The 12985-nt window shown below is 44.2% G+C and overlaps 1 protein-coding gene across 1 annotated transcript; it reads left to right on the plus strand.

Annotated features, from left to right (window-relative positions):
- Positions 1-1500: 1500 nt before the first annotated feature.
- LOC135700184 (uncharacterized) lies at positions 1501-6376 on the plus strand. The gene is made up of 2 exons (XM_065220602.1): positions 1501-6303; positions 6362-6376. Exons 1-2 carry the CDS (start codon positions 1501-1503, stop codon positions 6374-6376), a joined length of 4818 nt encoding a protein of 1605 aa, XP_065076674.1.
- Positions 6377-12985: the final 6609 nt, after the last annotated feature.

A 12985-nucleotide genomic window follows, 5' to 3' on the forward strand; every position in this document is an offset into this window, starting at 1 on the left:
GTTGTTTTTCAAACAAGTTGTTGCCGTTGCAGTCAGGCCTGAAAGGGTTGCGGTAGCATAACTACCGTGAACGCGCCCCTTTGATGCGCCCGTTTTTGACGTTTCTTGCCGTCGCTGTAGCAGTGAGGCGCATATATGAATGTATGCACACAGAGGTGCGATAGTGAGTGGGATAAGCTGAACACGGCCATCGCTTTCGCACTACTTTGTTTTGTTTACCCCAGCAGCTGTTTTACCCCAGCAGGAGAGTATAGACTCCATCGCGATAGATGTGTTTTTGTTGTTGCGAATTATGTTTTGTGCCGATTATTGTACCTAGTAAGTTGTGTAATTTGTAGTTTATTAGTTTATTTGTAGCTTTTTAAATATTGTGAAATCATAGATTGTTCGCCACTGTTGTACCGCGGGAAGCAGATATGTTTTCATTTAGTGTATTACTGTTCAATTACCGTAAGTTAAATATTATGTAAAGGTGACATGTTGTTCAGTGTCTTTTATTTAATTAATTGATAGGACCTCGCTAAGCCCGCCGAAGGTAGATTGGCATTGAGGAGTTGCAGGCGTTGAAAAACTAAATTGTAAGTTGTCGATTGTAAGTTTGTTTAATGTAAATAGTTGTTAATTTTGAATATATTTTAGTTGAGTTTGTCCGTCAAAAGACCTACTTTTGAAAATCGTTTTTCATTCGCACCGGAGGGGTGCGAACATCCTCAAAATTTATCAATGGAGACCTACAGATACCCGTGCTGTGACTGCGATGAGGACTACGATGCTAGCGTACAGTGCGAAAAGTGCCAAGAATGGTACCACTTCGAGTGCGTTGGTGTCGACGAATCTGTTGCGGAGGTGGTTTGGTTCTGCTCGACTTGTGTCGGTGAGGATAGATCGATCAGACAGTCGTTGGGTGTACCAGGTCAAACTCGGATTCATCCGATGGTGATCAATCATCCAGGAAGTCAGACGGAAAGTAGCGGGAAAAAGGTCGGTAAGGTAGCGAGTAAGAACATATCTTCGACTAAAGGTCGCATTAGTAGGGCAGTAGCGCAGGATGAAGATGATGGCAACACAAATAAAACATCAGAACAGGAGCAGGAAAGTTCAGACGATGAAGAACTAGATGTGCAAACGGAAAAGTCAGAAGACCACACTAGATTCTTAAACGATCTTTTAAAATCGTTAAATCGTCATTCAAGTCTACCCGCGCGCGTTAATCCCACCGATTCAGTACCGAAGAGTAGCCGAATTGGGAAAAGTGTGCTCCGGAAAAGTGCCAGTGTACCGTCGGCGGAGTCAACACGAGTTCGTGCGTTGAGAGAACTTCGAGACTTGGAAGAAAGAAACCGGTTGGACGAACTTGAGGAGGAAAATCAGCAAAAAATCCTCGAACTTCAACGGAAGCGGATTGCTAGACGGAAGAAGGCGCTCGAGCGACGGATGGAGCTGACACAGATTATCAACGGTTCTGATGGCGAATCAGATTCAGAGGCCGAAGTTGAATCGATGGACAAAAGCGGGGAACCGCAGCCGGAGAAGCAGCTCCCGAAGAAACCAGGTGCGGTTCGCAAAGATCCAAAGAAAAGGTCCGCCGAAAATGATATCCAGGACCTGTTCGATCGTTTCAAGGAACTTCTGGAAGATCGAAATGGAAGTAAACCCCAGAAGCCAGTACCAGGAAAGTCCACAAGAATGAGATCATTGCTTTCTGCAAATCCGAGACTGCCTCGTCCGTCTTTCGAGAAAGATGATGAAGCACTAGAGTCAATCCTCGACGGTGGGGATTACAAAGGCGATAAAGTGGTCGCGGATGGACCGACACGGCTCCAGATAGCGTCTCGACAGGTATTTCCGAGGAGCCTGCCGAAGTTTTATGGAGCAGCAGAAGAGTGGCCGATCTTTATCAGCGCCTACGAGCAGGCAAACCAGTCCTGTGGATTCACCAACGCAGAGAATTTGGTCCGTCTACAGGATGCTCTGAAGGGGAAAGCATTGGATACGGTTCGAAATCGTCTACTTTTGCCGGAGAACGTGCCGTTGATCATCGAGAAGCTGAGGAAGAGATTCGGGAATCCGGAGATCCTGTCAACCAGATTGGCGACAAAGATCCAGCAGCTAGAGGGACCAAGCTCGGAGAGTTTGGAGTTGGTGATCGAGTTCGGAAGTGCCGTCGAAGAGTTTACTCAGCATCTCAAAGCGGCCGGGCTGGTGGACCACTTGAAGAACCCAATTTTGATGCAGAGTCTAGTTCAGAAGCTGCCGTCATACTATGCCATGGAGTGGGTGGACTACAAGCGACGCGCACAGTCAGTCGACTTGGAAACATTCGGTGCATTCATGGAAGGTCTCGTAGAGAAGGCGTTGGAAGCAACCTTCGAGAAGGCAGATGCAAAGGAGAAGGGTAAGATGCGAAATAGACCACAAACGAAGGCTTTCGTTCACGTCACGGATGGAGATAGCGGCCGGTCTGGGAGTGTGATGTCAGCTGGGAAGAATTCGTCACCCCAACCCCAGCGCCGAGAGTTGAAGTGTTCCGTGTGCCAAAAGTCTGGGCATTACGGAAGGAACTGCCAGGAATTGCTCAAACAGAGTGTTGCAGAGCGGTGGAAAACGGTGACTCGGTTGAACCTCTGTCCACTCTGCCTTTATGACCATGGACAACGATCATGTCGTATAAGAGTTCGTTGCAAGGTAGATGGCTGTCCGGAAAACCACAATGCCCTTCTTCATGGTGGACCAGCCGGATACTCGCGAACTCAGGTGCAGTGTAATAGTCATCGTCAGTCGAAATGTGCAGTTCTGTTTAGAATGGTTCCAGTGACGCTATACAACGGCAAGAAAAGAGTAGATACTCTAGCACTCATCGATGAAGGATCTTCGGTTACCATGGTGGACAGTGAATTGGTGAGAACGTTGGGTGCCGATGGACCAGTGGAACCACTGCAGATGACTTGGACAAACGGCGTACAGCGCACGGAGTATCAGTCGAAGAAAGTGGTGCTTGAGATATCTGCCAGAGACTCGTCGAGTAGATACGATCTGCTGGAAGCTCATACGGTGCACAGGTTAAACCTCCCTGCACAGAAGCTGGATTCAGCGAAGTTGGTCCAGGAGTTTAAGCACCTTGAAGACATCGACATTCCCAGTTACGAGAGAACTACACCGAAGGTGCTGCTGGGGATCGATAATCTTCACTTGATCGCCCCGCTGGACTCACGAATCGGAGAATCTGGTAAACCAGTTGCCATTTTGTGCAAGCTCGGCTGGACGGCTTATGGTCCACAACCAAACGTCGTAGGAAAGGTGCATTTTCTGGGACACCATCGGTGCTCGTGTGAGGAGTGCAGCAAAGCGGATAAGGATCTGGACGAGGCGATGAAGAAACATTATCAACTTGAAGACGTCGGAGTGTCACCTATTCGTTTAGAATCGAAGGAAGATCGTAGAGCACGCGAGATTTTGGAGAAGACCACTCGAAGAGTGGGTAGCAGGTTCGAGACAGGATTACTCTGGAAAGAAGATGATGTTCGATTTCCGGAGAGTTTAGACATGGCCATGAAGCGGTTGCGATGTTTGGAGGCTCGGATGAACCGGAATCCTGGAGTGCAGGAATGTTTGCAGAAGCAGTTGGAAGAATACCTTGACAAGGGCTACGCGCATCGTATCACCGAGCAGGAGTTAAAGGAGACGCCGAAGAGTAAAGCTTGGTACCTACCGCTGAACTACGTGGTACATCCGAAGAAACCTGGCAAGGTGCGGTTGGTCTGGGATGCGGCAGCGAGGGCTCATGGAGTGTCGCTTAACGATAAGCTGTTGAAGGGTCCAGACATGATAACGTTGCTACCAGCTGTTATAAGTGGATTCCGCGAGAGAAACGTGGCGTTTGGAGGTGACATTAGGGAAATGTTTCATCAAGCATGGGTTCGTGCAGAAGACCGTCAGGCACAACGGTTCCTATTCGTGGGTCCGAACGGAGCGGTGGAAACGTACGTGATGGATGTGGTTATCTTTGGCTCGACCTGTTCGCCTTGCTCCGCACAGTACGTGAAAAACTTGAACGCGCGGGAACATGCCGAGCAGTATCCGGAGGCTGCCGAAGCTATCGTTCGAAAGCACTATGTCGACGACTATTTCGACAGTGCCGATACAGTAGAGGAAGCGGTGAGACTAGCGATGGATGTGCGACGTGTACACGCCAACGGTGGGTTCGAGATTCGGAACTGGGTTTCGAACTCACAGGAAGTGTTACGTCAGCTCGGAGAGGAGAAGTCTGTGGTGAAACCACTAGAAGTAGACAAGCATTGCGCTACGGAGAGAGTCCTGGGAGTGCTGTGGGACCCGGAAGGTGATCACTTCGTTTTCTCAACGGAGATTCGCCAAGACCTTCAGCCCTACATTCGGGAAGGTGCTTGGCCAACAAAGAGGATTGTGTTGCGGTGCATTGCCAGCATGTTCGATCCGAAGCAGTTCCTGGCTCCGCTGTTGATACACGGACGGATCATAATGCAGGATTTATGGCGTAGCGGCATAGGTTGGGACGAGAAGCTCACGGAAGCTCACTACAAGCGGTGGGTGCAGTGGACACAGCTATTCCATCTAATCGATGAGATTCGTGTTCCACGGTGTTACCTCGGTGGATTGGACTCGAAGGTCTATGAAACGGTGCAGTTACACGTTTTCACTGACGCTGGAGATGCGGCATATGGATGCGTGGCCTACTTCAGGTTCGAGGACGGTGAAGTCGTTCACTGCGCATTCATCGAGGCCAAAGCAAAGGTGGCGCCATTACAGTACCTGTCTACACCACGGTTGGAGCTAGAAGCGGCTGTTCTCGGTGCGCGATTAACAAAGTCGATCTGCGATGCCCATTCCTTTCCGGTAGCGAAGCGGTTCCTGTGGTGTGACTCGGATACGGTAGTATCATGGGTGAAATCGGACCAACGAAGGTATAAGCCGTTCGTTGCCTATCGTATTGGCGAGATCCTCAGCATCACGAATCCAGAAGATTGGCGTTGGGTAGGAACGAAGGACAATCCAGCGGACGATTTGACGAAGTGGGGCAAAGGAACGGAGATCAAGTCGGGAAGCCGATGGTTCCATGGACCGGATTTTCTGTATCACGGAGTGGAAGAATGGCCGAAGCAAAAGCGTCCAAAGGTGGAAGTTGCCGAAGAGCTCCGGGCGAGCGTGCTGCTGCATCACATCGTGTTACCCGAGGGGTTTACGGAGAGGTTGCAGCATATTTCGCGTTGGACAGTAATGGTGCGGACCCTAGCAACAGTGTTCCGATTCGCGTCCAACTGCCGGCGACGCGTCAAGAAGCTGCCGATCGAAGCCGTTAGGAAAGGTGTCAAGCAAGGATCAACGTTCCCCGCCGTGGATGTGCCGTTGCGACAGGAGGAGTACCAAGCTGTAGAAACAGTTTTGTGGAAGGTAATTCAGGCAGACGAGTTTGCCGACGAAGTGAGGACCCTGGTGAAGAACAAGGATTCGACAGTACATGAAATGTCACTAGAGAGGTCGAGTAAGCTGTATCGTCTTGCGCCGTTCCTGGATGAGGATGGTGTCGTGCGGATGGAAGGTCGTACAGAAGCGGCGGAATATGCGGCATTTGATGCGAGGTTTCCGATCATTCTGCCGAAGGACCACGTGGTGACTCGAAGGTTATTAGAACACTACCATCGGCAGTATGGGCACAGCAGTAGAGAAACCGTTGTAAACGAAGTTCGGCAGCGATTCTACATTCCGTGTCTCCGAGCGCTAGTAGATCAAGTGATGCGAGCCTGTGTGTGGTGCAAGATTCAAAAGGCGAAGCCAATTGTTCCGAGAATGGCACCCTTACCAGGGCAGCGTTTGGCGGCGAGGGTCGATACGTTTTCGTACGTCGGCATAGACTATTTTGGTCCACTGGAAGTGTCTATTGGCCGAAGGAAGGAAAAGCGATGGGTGGCACTTTTCACGTGCCTAACTGTGCGAGCGGTACATTTGGAGGTGGCGTACAACTTGACGACTGAGTCGTGCAAAATGGCGATCAGGAGGTTTGTAAAGCGGCGTGGCAGTCCGATCGAGATCCTTTCGGATAACGGCACGAACTTTGTCGGTGCCAATCGAGATCTGCTGAAGGAAATAAATCTAGCATGTGCGGATACCTTTACCGGTGCGAGGACTCGTTGGACCTTTAACCCACCGGCTGCCCCACACATGGGAGGTGCGTGGGAGAGAATGGTGCGCTCGGTGAAAGAGGCACTAAAAATGTTCACAGATGGTCGGAAGCTGACGGACGAGATCCTGCAGACGGCACTGATCGAGGCGGAGAACCTGACCAACTCTCGTCCACTCACCTACGTGTCCACCAACGTGAAGGAAGACAAGGAAGCGTTGACGCCGAACCACTTTTTGCGTGGTCGTTCATCGGTCGAGTGTCTGCCGTCGAGGAATCCCATTGACCTGGCCAACACGTTGCGTAGTAGCTACCATCGCGCACAGTTCTTGGCGGATGGATTCTGGGATCGTTGGCAGAGGGAATACCTGCCGATGTTAAACAAGAGGTCTAAGTGGTTCGTGGATCAGCGACAAGTAGCGGTTGGAGATTTGGTGTTCGTGGCAGATGGAGAGAAGCGAAACGTCTGGGAGCGAGACGTGGTGAAGAAGGTGTTCGTTGGGAGTGACGGAAGAGTCCGTTCAGCGTCCGTTCAGACAAGCAGAGGCGAGAAGGTCAGACCGGTAGCGAAGCTAGCCGTTCTGGAGGTCACTTCGAAGGAGTAATCCCCGTACTGTTCCTGATGGAACCAGCCACAGGGTTTACGGGCGGGGGAATGTTGCCGTTGCAGTCAGGCCTGAAAGGGTTGCGGTAGCATAACTACCGTGAACGCGCCCCTTTGATGCGCCCGTTTTTGACGTTTCTTGCCGTCGCTGTAGCAGTGAGGCGCATATATGAATGTATGCACACAGAGGTGCGATAGTGAGTGGGATAAGCTGAACACGGCCATCGCTTTCGCACTACTTTGTTTTGTTTACCCCAGCAGCTGTTTTACCCCAGCAGGAGAGTATAGACTCCATCGCGATAGATGTGTTTTTGTTGTTGCGAATTATGTTTTGTGCCGATTATTGTACCTAGTAAGTTGTGTAATTTGTAGTTTATTAGTTTATTTGTAGCTTTTTAAATATTGTGAAATCATAGATTGTTCGCCACTGTTGTACCGCGGGAAGCAGATATGTTTTCATTTAGTGTATTACTGTTCAATTACCGTAAGTTAAATATTATGTAAAGGTGACATGTTGTTCAGTGTCTTTTATTTAATTAATTGATAGGACCTCGCTAAGCCCGCCGAAGGTAGATTGGCATTGAGGAGTTGCAGGCGTTGAAAAACTAAATTGTAAGTTGTCGATTGTAAGTTTGTTTAATGTAAATAGTTGTTAATTTTGAATATATTTTAGTTGAGTTTGTCCGTCAAAAGACCTACTTTTGAAAATCGTTTTTCATTCGCACCGGAGGGGTGCGAACACAAGTACTGACGATCCTAATGTCAATTCATTAGTAATATGTTTTACGCAAACTATTGCATTTGCAATATTTTTTTTATCTTGTGATCGAACATTAGTATTTTGATTTGGGGTTACTTTGATAATGCTCGATTAATGTAGACAAACATGCGTGATTCTCAAAGTTCAAGAAATATGAAACTTTGAATGAGTTTAAAATCAGAAGCACAATAAGCAATAACAAAACAACATTGAATTTGTGATGGCTATATCAGAAACACATTTCATAAGTGATGGTTTAAGTGCTTTTTCAAACAGGCAAAAAGCAAGAAAATTGTTTTTCAATATGTTTGGCAAACATGTAAAACAAAGTTTTTAAAAATTATATGCGATATCAAGGGAAATGCCCTAAGCTACAACATGGAACCAATGTTTCTAATTAGAAACAAAGTAGAGAGTAAATTAAATCATTATATATTACCCAGTTACCCGGATTTCTACACTACATGGCATTTAAGATTGACTCAAATTTATGTTTAAATTAATCAAACTCTAGAAAACGTAGCTTACTTGTAGACTGAGTAAAATTTTCCGAGCCTCATAAATCTTTTGAAATATGATAAAAATCGACGAAAAATTTACTCATTCTTGAAGCATATACTCAACGAATAAATCACATATCCATCGGAAAATATTCATTAGAATTTCATATAACTTTCATGTGGTATCATTGGGAATTACACCACAAAATTACATGACCTTTATGTGTCATATTAAATTTAAGCGCTTTATCATATAGGACTCATGCGATCACATGAATGTTATGTGAAATTCAGATAGATATAATTAGTTTTGTTAATGGTATATGCATTCCCAATGGAAACTACATGAAAACTTTTTTCCGTGTACTAATTTCAAATACATATCGAGATGTTGCTCATATTAGAAAACAAATTCCTGTAAAAGCTCGGAAAGTTTCAGTCTATGTCTAATTTCAACTTTGAATCGACCTCATTTGTCGTATAATCGTTATTTATCTTTTTAATAATTGCTTTCAATGGATTTCGGCGTAAATTCCCAACTCAAATTAGGTTCAATTCGTAAAAAGCAGGTCTATTTTGCTTTGACATAACTTTTACTAACATTTCAAATTTCGCATCTATTTCATTACCACCACCGCCCCCGCCCACACGCAAAACTTTTGCTTATTTTATGCAGCCCAATTACAGGCATTTCTGAAATTCACAAACATTTTTCACAGACTTTTGAAAACATAATCTGGCTTCTCTGGTGTGGATACTGAATGGAGTTGCTGAGTTTCTCTTGGAGTACGCTGATTAAATCATCACTTTGTGCACTATTTCAGAGGGAATAACATTCCCGCTCGCAACTAATAACAGTGCAATTAATAAGCTACTCGTATGCCGGTTAGTTCCATTTCCATACTAGAAAACCAGCGATCCAAAATTTAATGCAGAGTTGTCATCTACCTCTCACCATATAATAGTATTAAGTCAATGCACCACCCGTACCTATCAGCTTTTGCTTTTTGTCAGATACTTTTCAGGTCATCAAACAATTCACAATCCTCGCTAATGATTGTCACTACAGGTATACCTTGATTTTATATACATGAGTCATGACACATAGCTCATCCATCGTTGAGTTCAATCCCTCAAATCAATATTACCAACAGATTGGAATGTCTGCTGTGTACAATAGTATGGTTGAATTTGCGTGAATGGTATGTCATTTTTGAGCATTCGGTGATATCGTGTTCATAAAGGCGAAGCATACCTGTATCCAGGCCGTTATGCAGCCATGTTCCTAGCATTTCAATGCAACCGAAAGAGATGACAAATTCACATTGCCAGACGTGTTCTTCGTATGACATGGCTTCTGAAGCACCCTGAATACCGAAATGAAAATGCAAATATTTAATATTAATGAAAGCCTTTAAATTACTTAGTCATCGCACTCACTGCCAGGCATACAACCGCAGCCAGCAACTGCTTTGTGCGAGCTTAGAAAGCGCCTGTGATTGCGAGGGGTGGTAGATTGCTAACTGTTGTTTAGAGAACCTTTCAGGTGGATGAGTTGCTGAACTTTGCTCGAAATAGCTGCTGAAACGATTCCTCTATTCTAGTAGCGGAAGCTGGACGGGTTGGGGGTGGTGTTTAATTAGTCTCTTGGGACACTGTGTGAATTGCACCACGGTTCGGCTGCGTGGGGGCAGGAAGCTATTACCGGTTAAGACTTTCATGGCGTTGAAAACTCGTCTGTTATTATGAATAAGATTTTGATAATTGTGATGTATTCAAAAGAAAGTTGAAAAGATTTGCATTATTTCGATGAGTCTCAAAGCGGTAAAATCCAATATGATGACCGAGGTGCGATTCAGTATCCAATATCTATATAACCACGTGCAATGCATTTTCCCCAGCATATAACTCTAACCATCATGTTGCCAGCAAAGGTAGGGCTTAATCCGTCCACCACCGGCTGAATTCCATTCACAAGAATATGAATAAAATATATCACTTCGTTCCTGGAGCCAGTGCATGGTGATGAAGGATTTCGCAATGGAAAATGCAAAATTATGGTTGGTTGTTGAAAGCATTTTCTTGTAACGGAGAGCGCTTCTTTCCTGCCAGGTGAAAGGCGTTCACTATTAAATGTAAGTTATACAGGAAAGGATTATTTCAATGGTGGGTAATTACTTATCCGTGGAGCTGGATTGTATGCCAAGTCTTGGACCATAAGAATATACATATATGGTGTGGTCCATCATGTTAAGATAGATAAATTGTAAAACAAATCAGGGACAGTGACTTTAATTGAAATACAAACGTGGCCAAAAGTTTAACGAATGAAAAGACAGTTTGCGTAAATTCTAGGTAGAGCTGGAATTAGGGCGTAACAGCCTTTGTAAACAATGACTTCTCTCGTGGATTTCTCGGAATTCAGGACACGCCTACACAAAAAAAAACATATCCATCGGGTAGGAGGAGCCTTCTTCTACTTGATGGTGATGTCGATTTGTCAGGGAGAGCCATGGCTTCCGAGAAATCATCGAGAGAAATCATTGTTTACAAAAGCTGTTCCGCCCTAATAACAGCTCTATCTAGAATTATACAATTAAACAATAGATTTAGCTGCCACTTTGCCGCAACGCGTCCGATCCGAATCTAATGTGGGTGGCCCTTAAGGGAAACATGCTGACAGATAAAACAATAATGGAGCATTTTCACGCCAAATAGCAAACCGGTTGGATATGATTCTTTCCGATTTGAATGGAACTATGTTCATATGTTGGCTACTACCCAAGCATACATTTTTCATTTAAATATGATTATTTTACTCTAGAGCAGTCGTGCCATGGTTGTTACTCATGGTTACTCCAAGAGTAACCTGCTCCCAAAAAAACCGACTATTATTATTGTTCTTATTATTCAATTAAAAATTAACTGGGTAGTAACATATCGATCTACATCTCCTCTTATAAAAACTATGCATCAAAATGTATAAGGGAGTTTTTGGGTGCCCATTCAAATTATATAGCCCACTTAGTAATGGAACAAACTCTTTTGCTTATTACAGCGCTCCAAGTGGACGTTTTTGGAAGCTTTTGACGTCTATTTATTGACAACAAAAAAGCAAAAACAGTTTATTTTTCAGTTGATTCTTCTTTTAGAGACAGTCTCCATGCAAGAGGAGCGTAGAAACAAAATCGTACACTGCCACCTGAAAAAACCATCGTGGCCCGCGTCGTCGAAGCTGGCTAAATTGTTGAATTTTCATTCCTCCGTGCTCAAAATTTACAGGGAAACCTTGACGACGATTTGGAAGCCTCAAAGTAAACATTGGAGTGGATCTATCAACCGTTAACTCCATGGAAAGGTCGTGAGGTCCATCAGAAGCATCCCAGGTATGTCCGATCGCGATTTGAGTAAAAAATATGATGCCCCCCGTAGTCCAGAGCCCTTAAGGGCGACACCTGTTGAGATCTCTAAAAACCCTTAAGGAATCTAGACTTAGGTATTCTGAACTTCTTTGAAACGGTTTTAAAGATTCAACACATTTCCTCAAGTTCTGTCTACTTCTCTGAAGTCCTCTTGACTTCCCTAAAATTCGCTAGATATCCCTGAAATTCTTAAAACTTCTTTAATGTTCCTGCAGTTTACTGACGCTAATGGAACCGCCTAGAAGCTCATGAAGCTTCTCTGAACTTCAGGATGACCAGGTGTTATTCTGAAGATCTTGAACTGTCCAACAATTCAAGTGACGTCCCTCAGATAATTTTTTCATGATACCTGGTTGCTCAGTAATCTGCATACCTTCAGGACATCAAATATCTTAAACGCTGTACAGACTGGAGAGTTATAACATGTTATAACGGTCGTCAAATAATTGCAACACAGAAACCACCATCAAGATAGCGCTATAACATGTTAAAACTCTGTAGTCTGAACGTACTATTAAGTAAGATTCTTAATATTTTCTGAATATTTTTTTGTTCTAAATATTTATGCTATTCAACAATTAAAATCACGTCGCTCAGATATTCTTCCATGATATCAAGATAATCAGAAATTATTCTACAGATCTTCAGGATATCAAAGATCTCAAGGAAGTCCACTGAATATTTTCTCTAGACTTCAGGATGACCAGGAATGATTCTGAAGGTCTTAAACTATCCAACAATTCAAGTCTCGTTTCTCACAAATTTTTCATCATGATATCAAGGTAGCTCAGACCTTTAGGATATCGGAGATCTCAACGAAGTCTTGTGAATAGTTTTTTTTTAAGATTTCAGAAATAATTCTACAGAACTTCAGGATATCAAAAATCTTACGGAAGTCCTTTTGAATATTTTATCAAGACTCAACTGTCCAACAATTCAAGTCACGTCTTTCTTTTTTTTTCATCATGATACCAGGTTGCTCAGAAATAATTCCAGAGCTTTCAAGATATCAAGAATCTTATAGAAGTCGTCTGAATATTTTTTCAAAACTTCAGGATGGCCAGGAATAATTCTGAAGATCTTGAACTGTCCATCAATGCAAGTCATGTCTCTCAGATATTTTTATGGTACCAGGTTGCTCAAAAAGTATTCTACAGACCTTCACGATATCAAAGATCTCAATGAAGTCCTCTGCATATTTTCTCGAGACTTTAGAATGGCCAGGTATGAAGATCTTCAAATGTCCAACAAAGTAAATCACGTCTCTAAGATATTGTGTCCATGATTTCAGTTTGCTTAGATTTTATTTTTCAGACCTTTAGATCTTCAACTGTCCCACAATTCAAGTCACGTCTCTCAGATATTGTTTTGAAGATACCAGATTGATCAGAAATTATTCCAAAGACCTTGAGGGTACTCGATCTCGAAATAGTCTTTTGAATATTTACATCAGGATGACCAGGAATAATTCTGAAGATCTTACTGTCCAACAATGTAAGTCACGTCTCTCAGATATTTTGTCCATTAATCCAGTTTGCTCAGATT

The sequence above is a fragment of the Ochlerotatus camptorhynchus genome, unplaced genomic scaffold (genome assembly GCF_037179485.1).
Source record: "Ochlerotatus camptorhynchus isolate MF236.1 unplaced genomic scaffold, CSIRO-AGI_Acam_v1.1 ptg000130l, whole genome shotgun sequence".
Lineage (NCBI taxonomy): Eukaryota > Metazoa > Arthropoda > Insecta > Diptera > Culicidae > Ochlerotatus > Ochlerotatus camptorhynchus.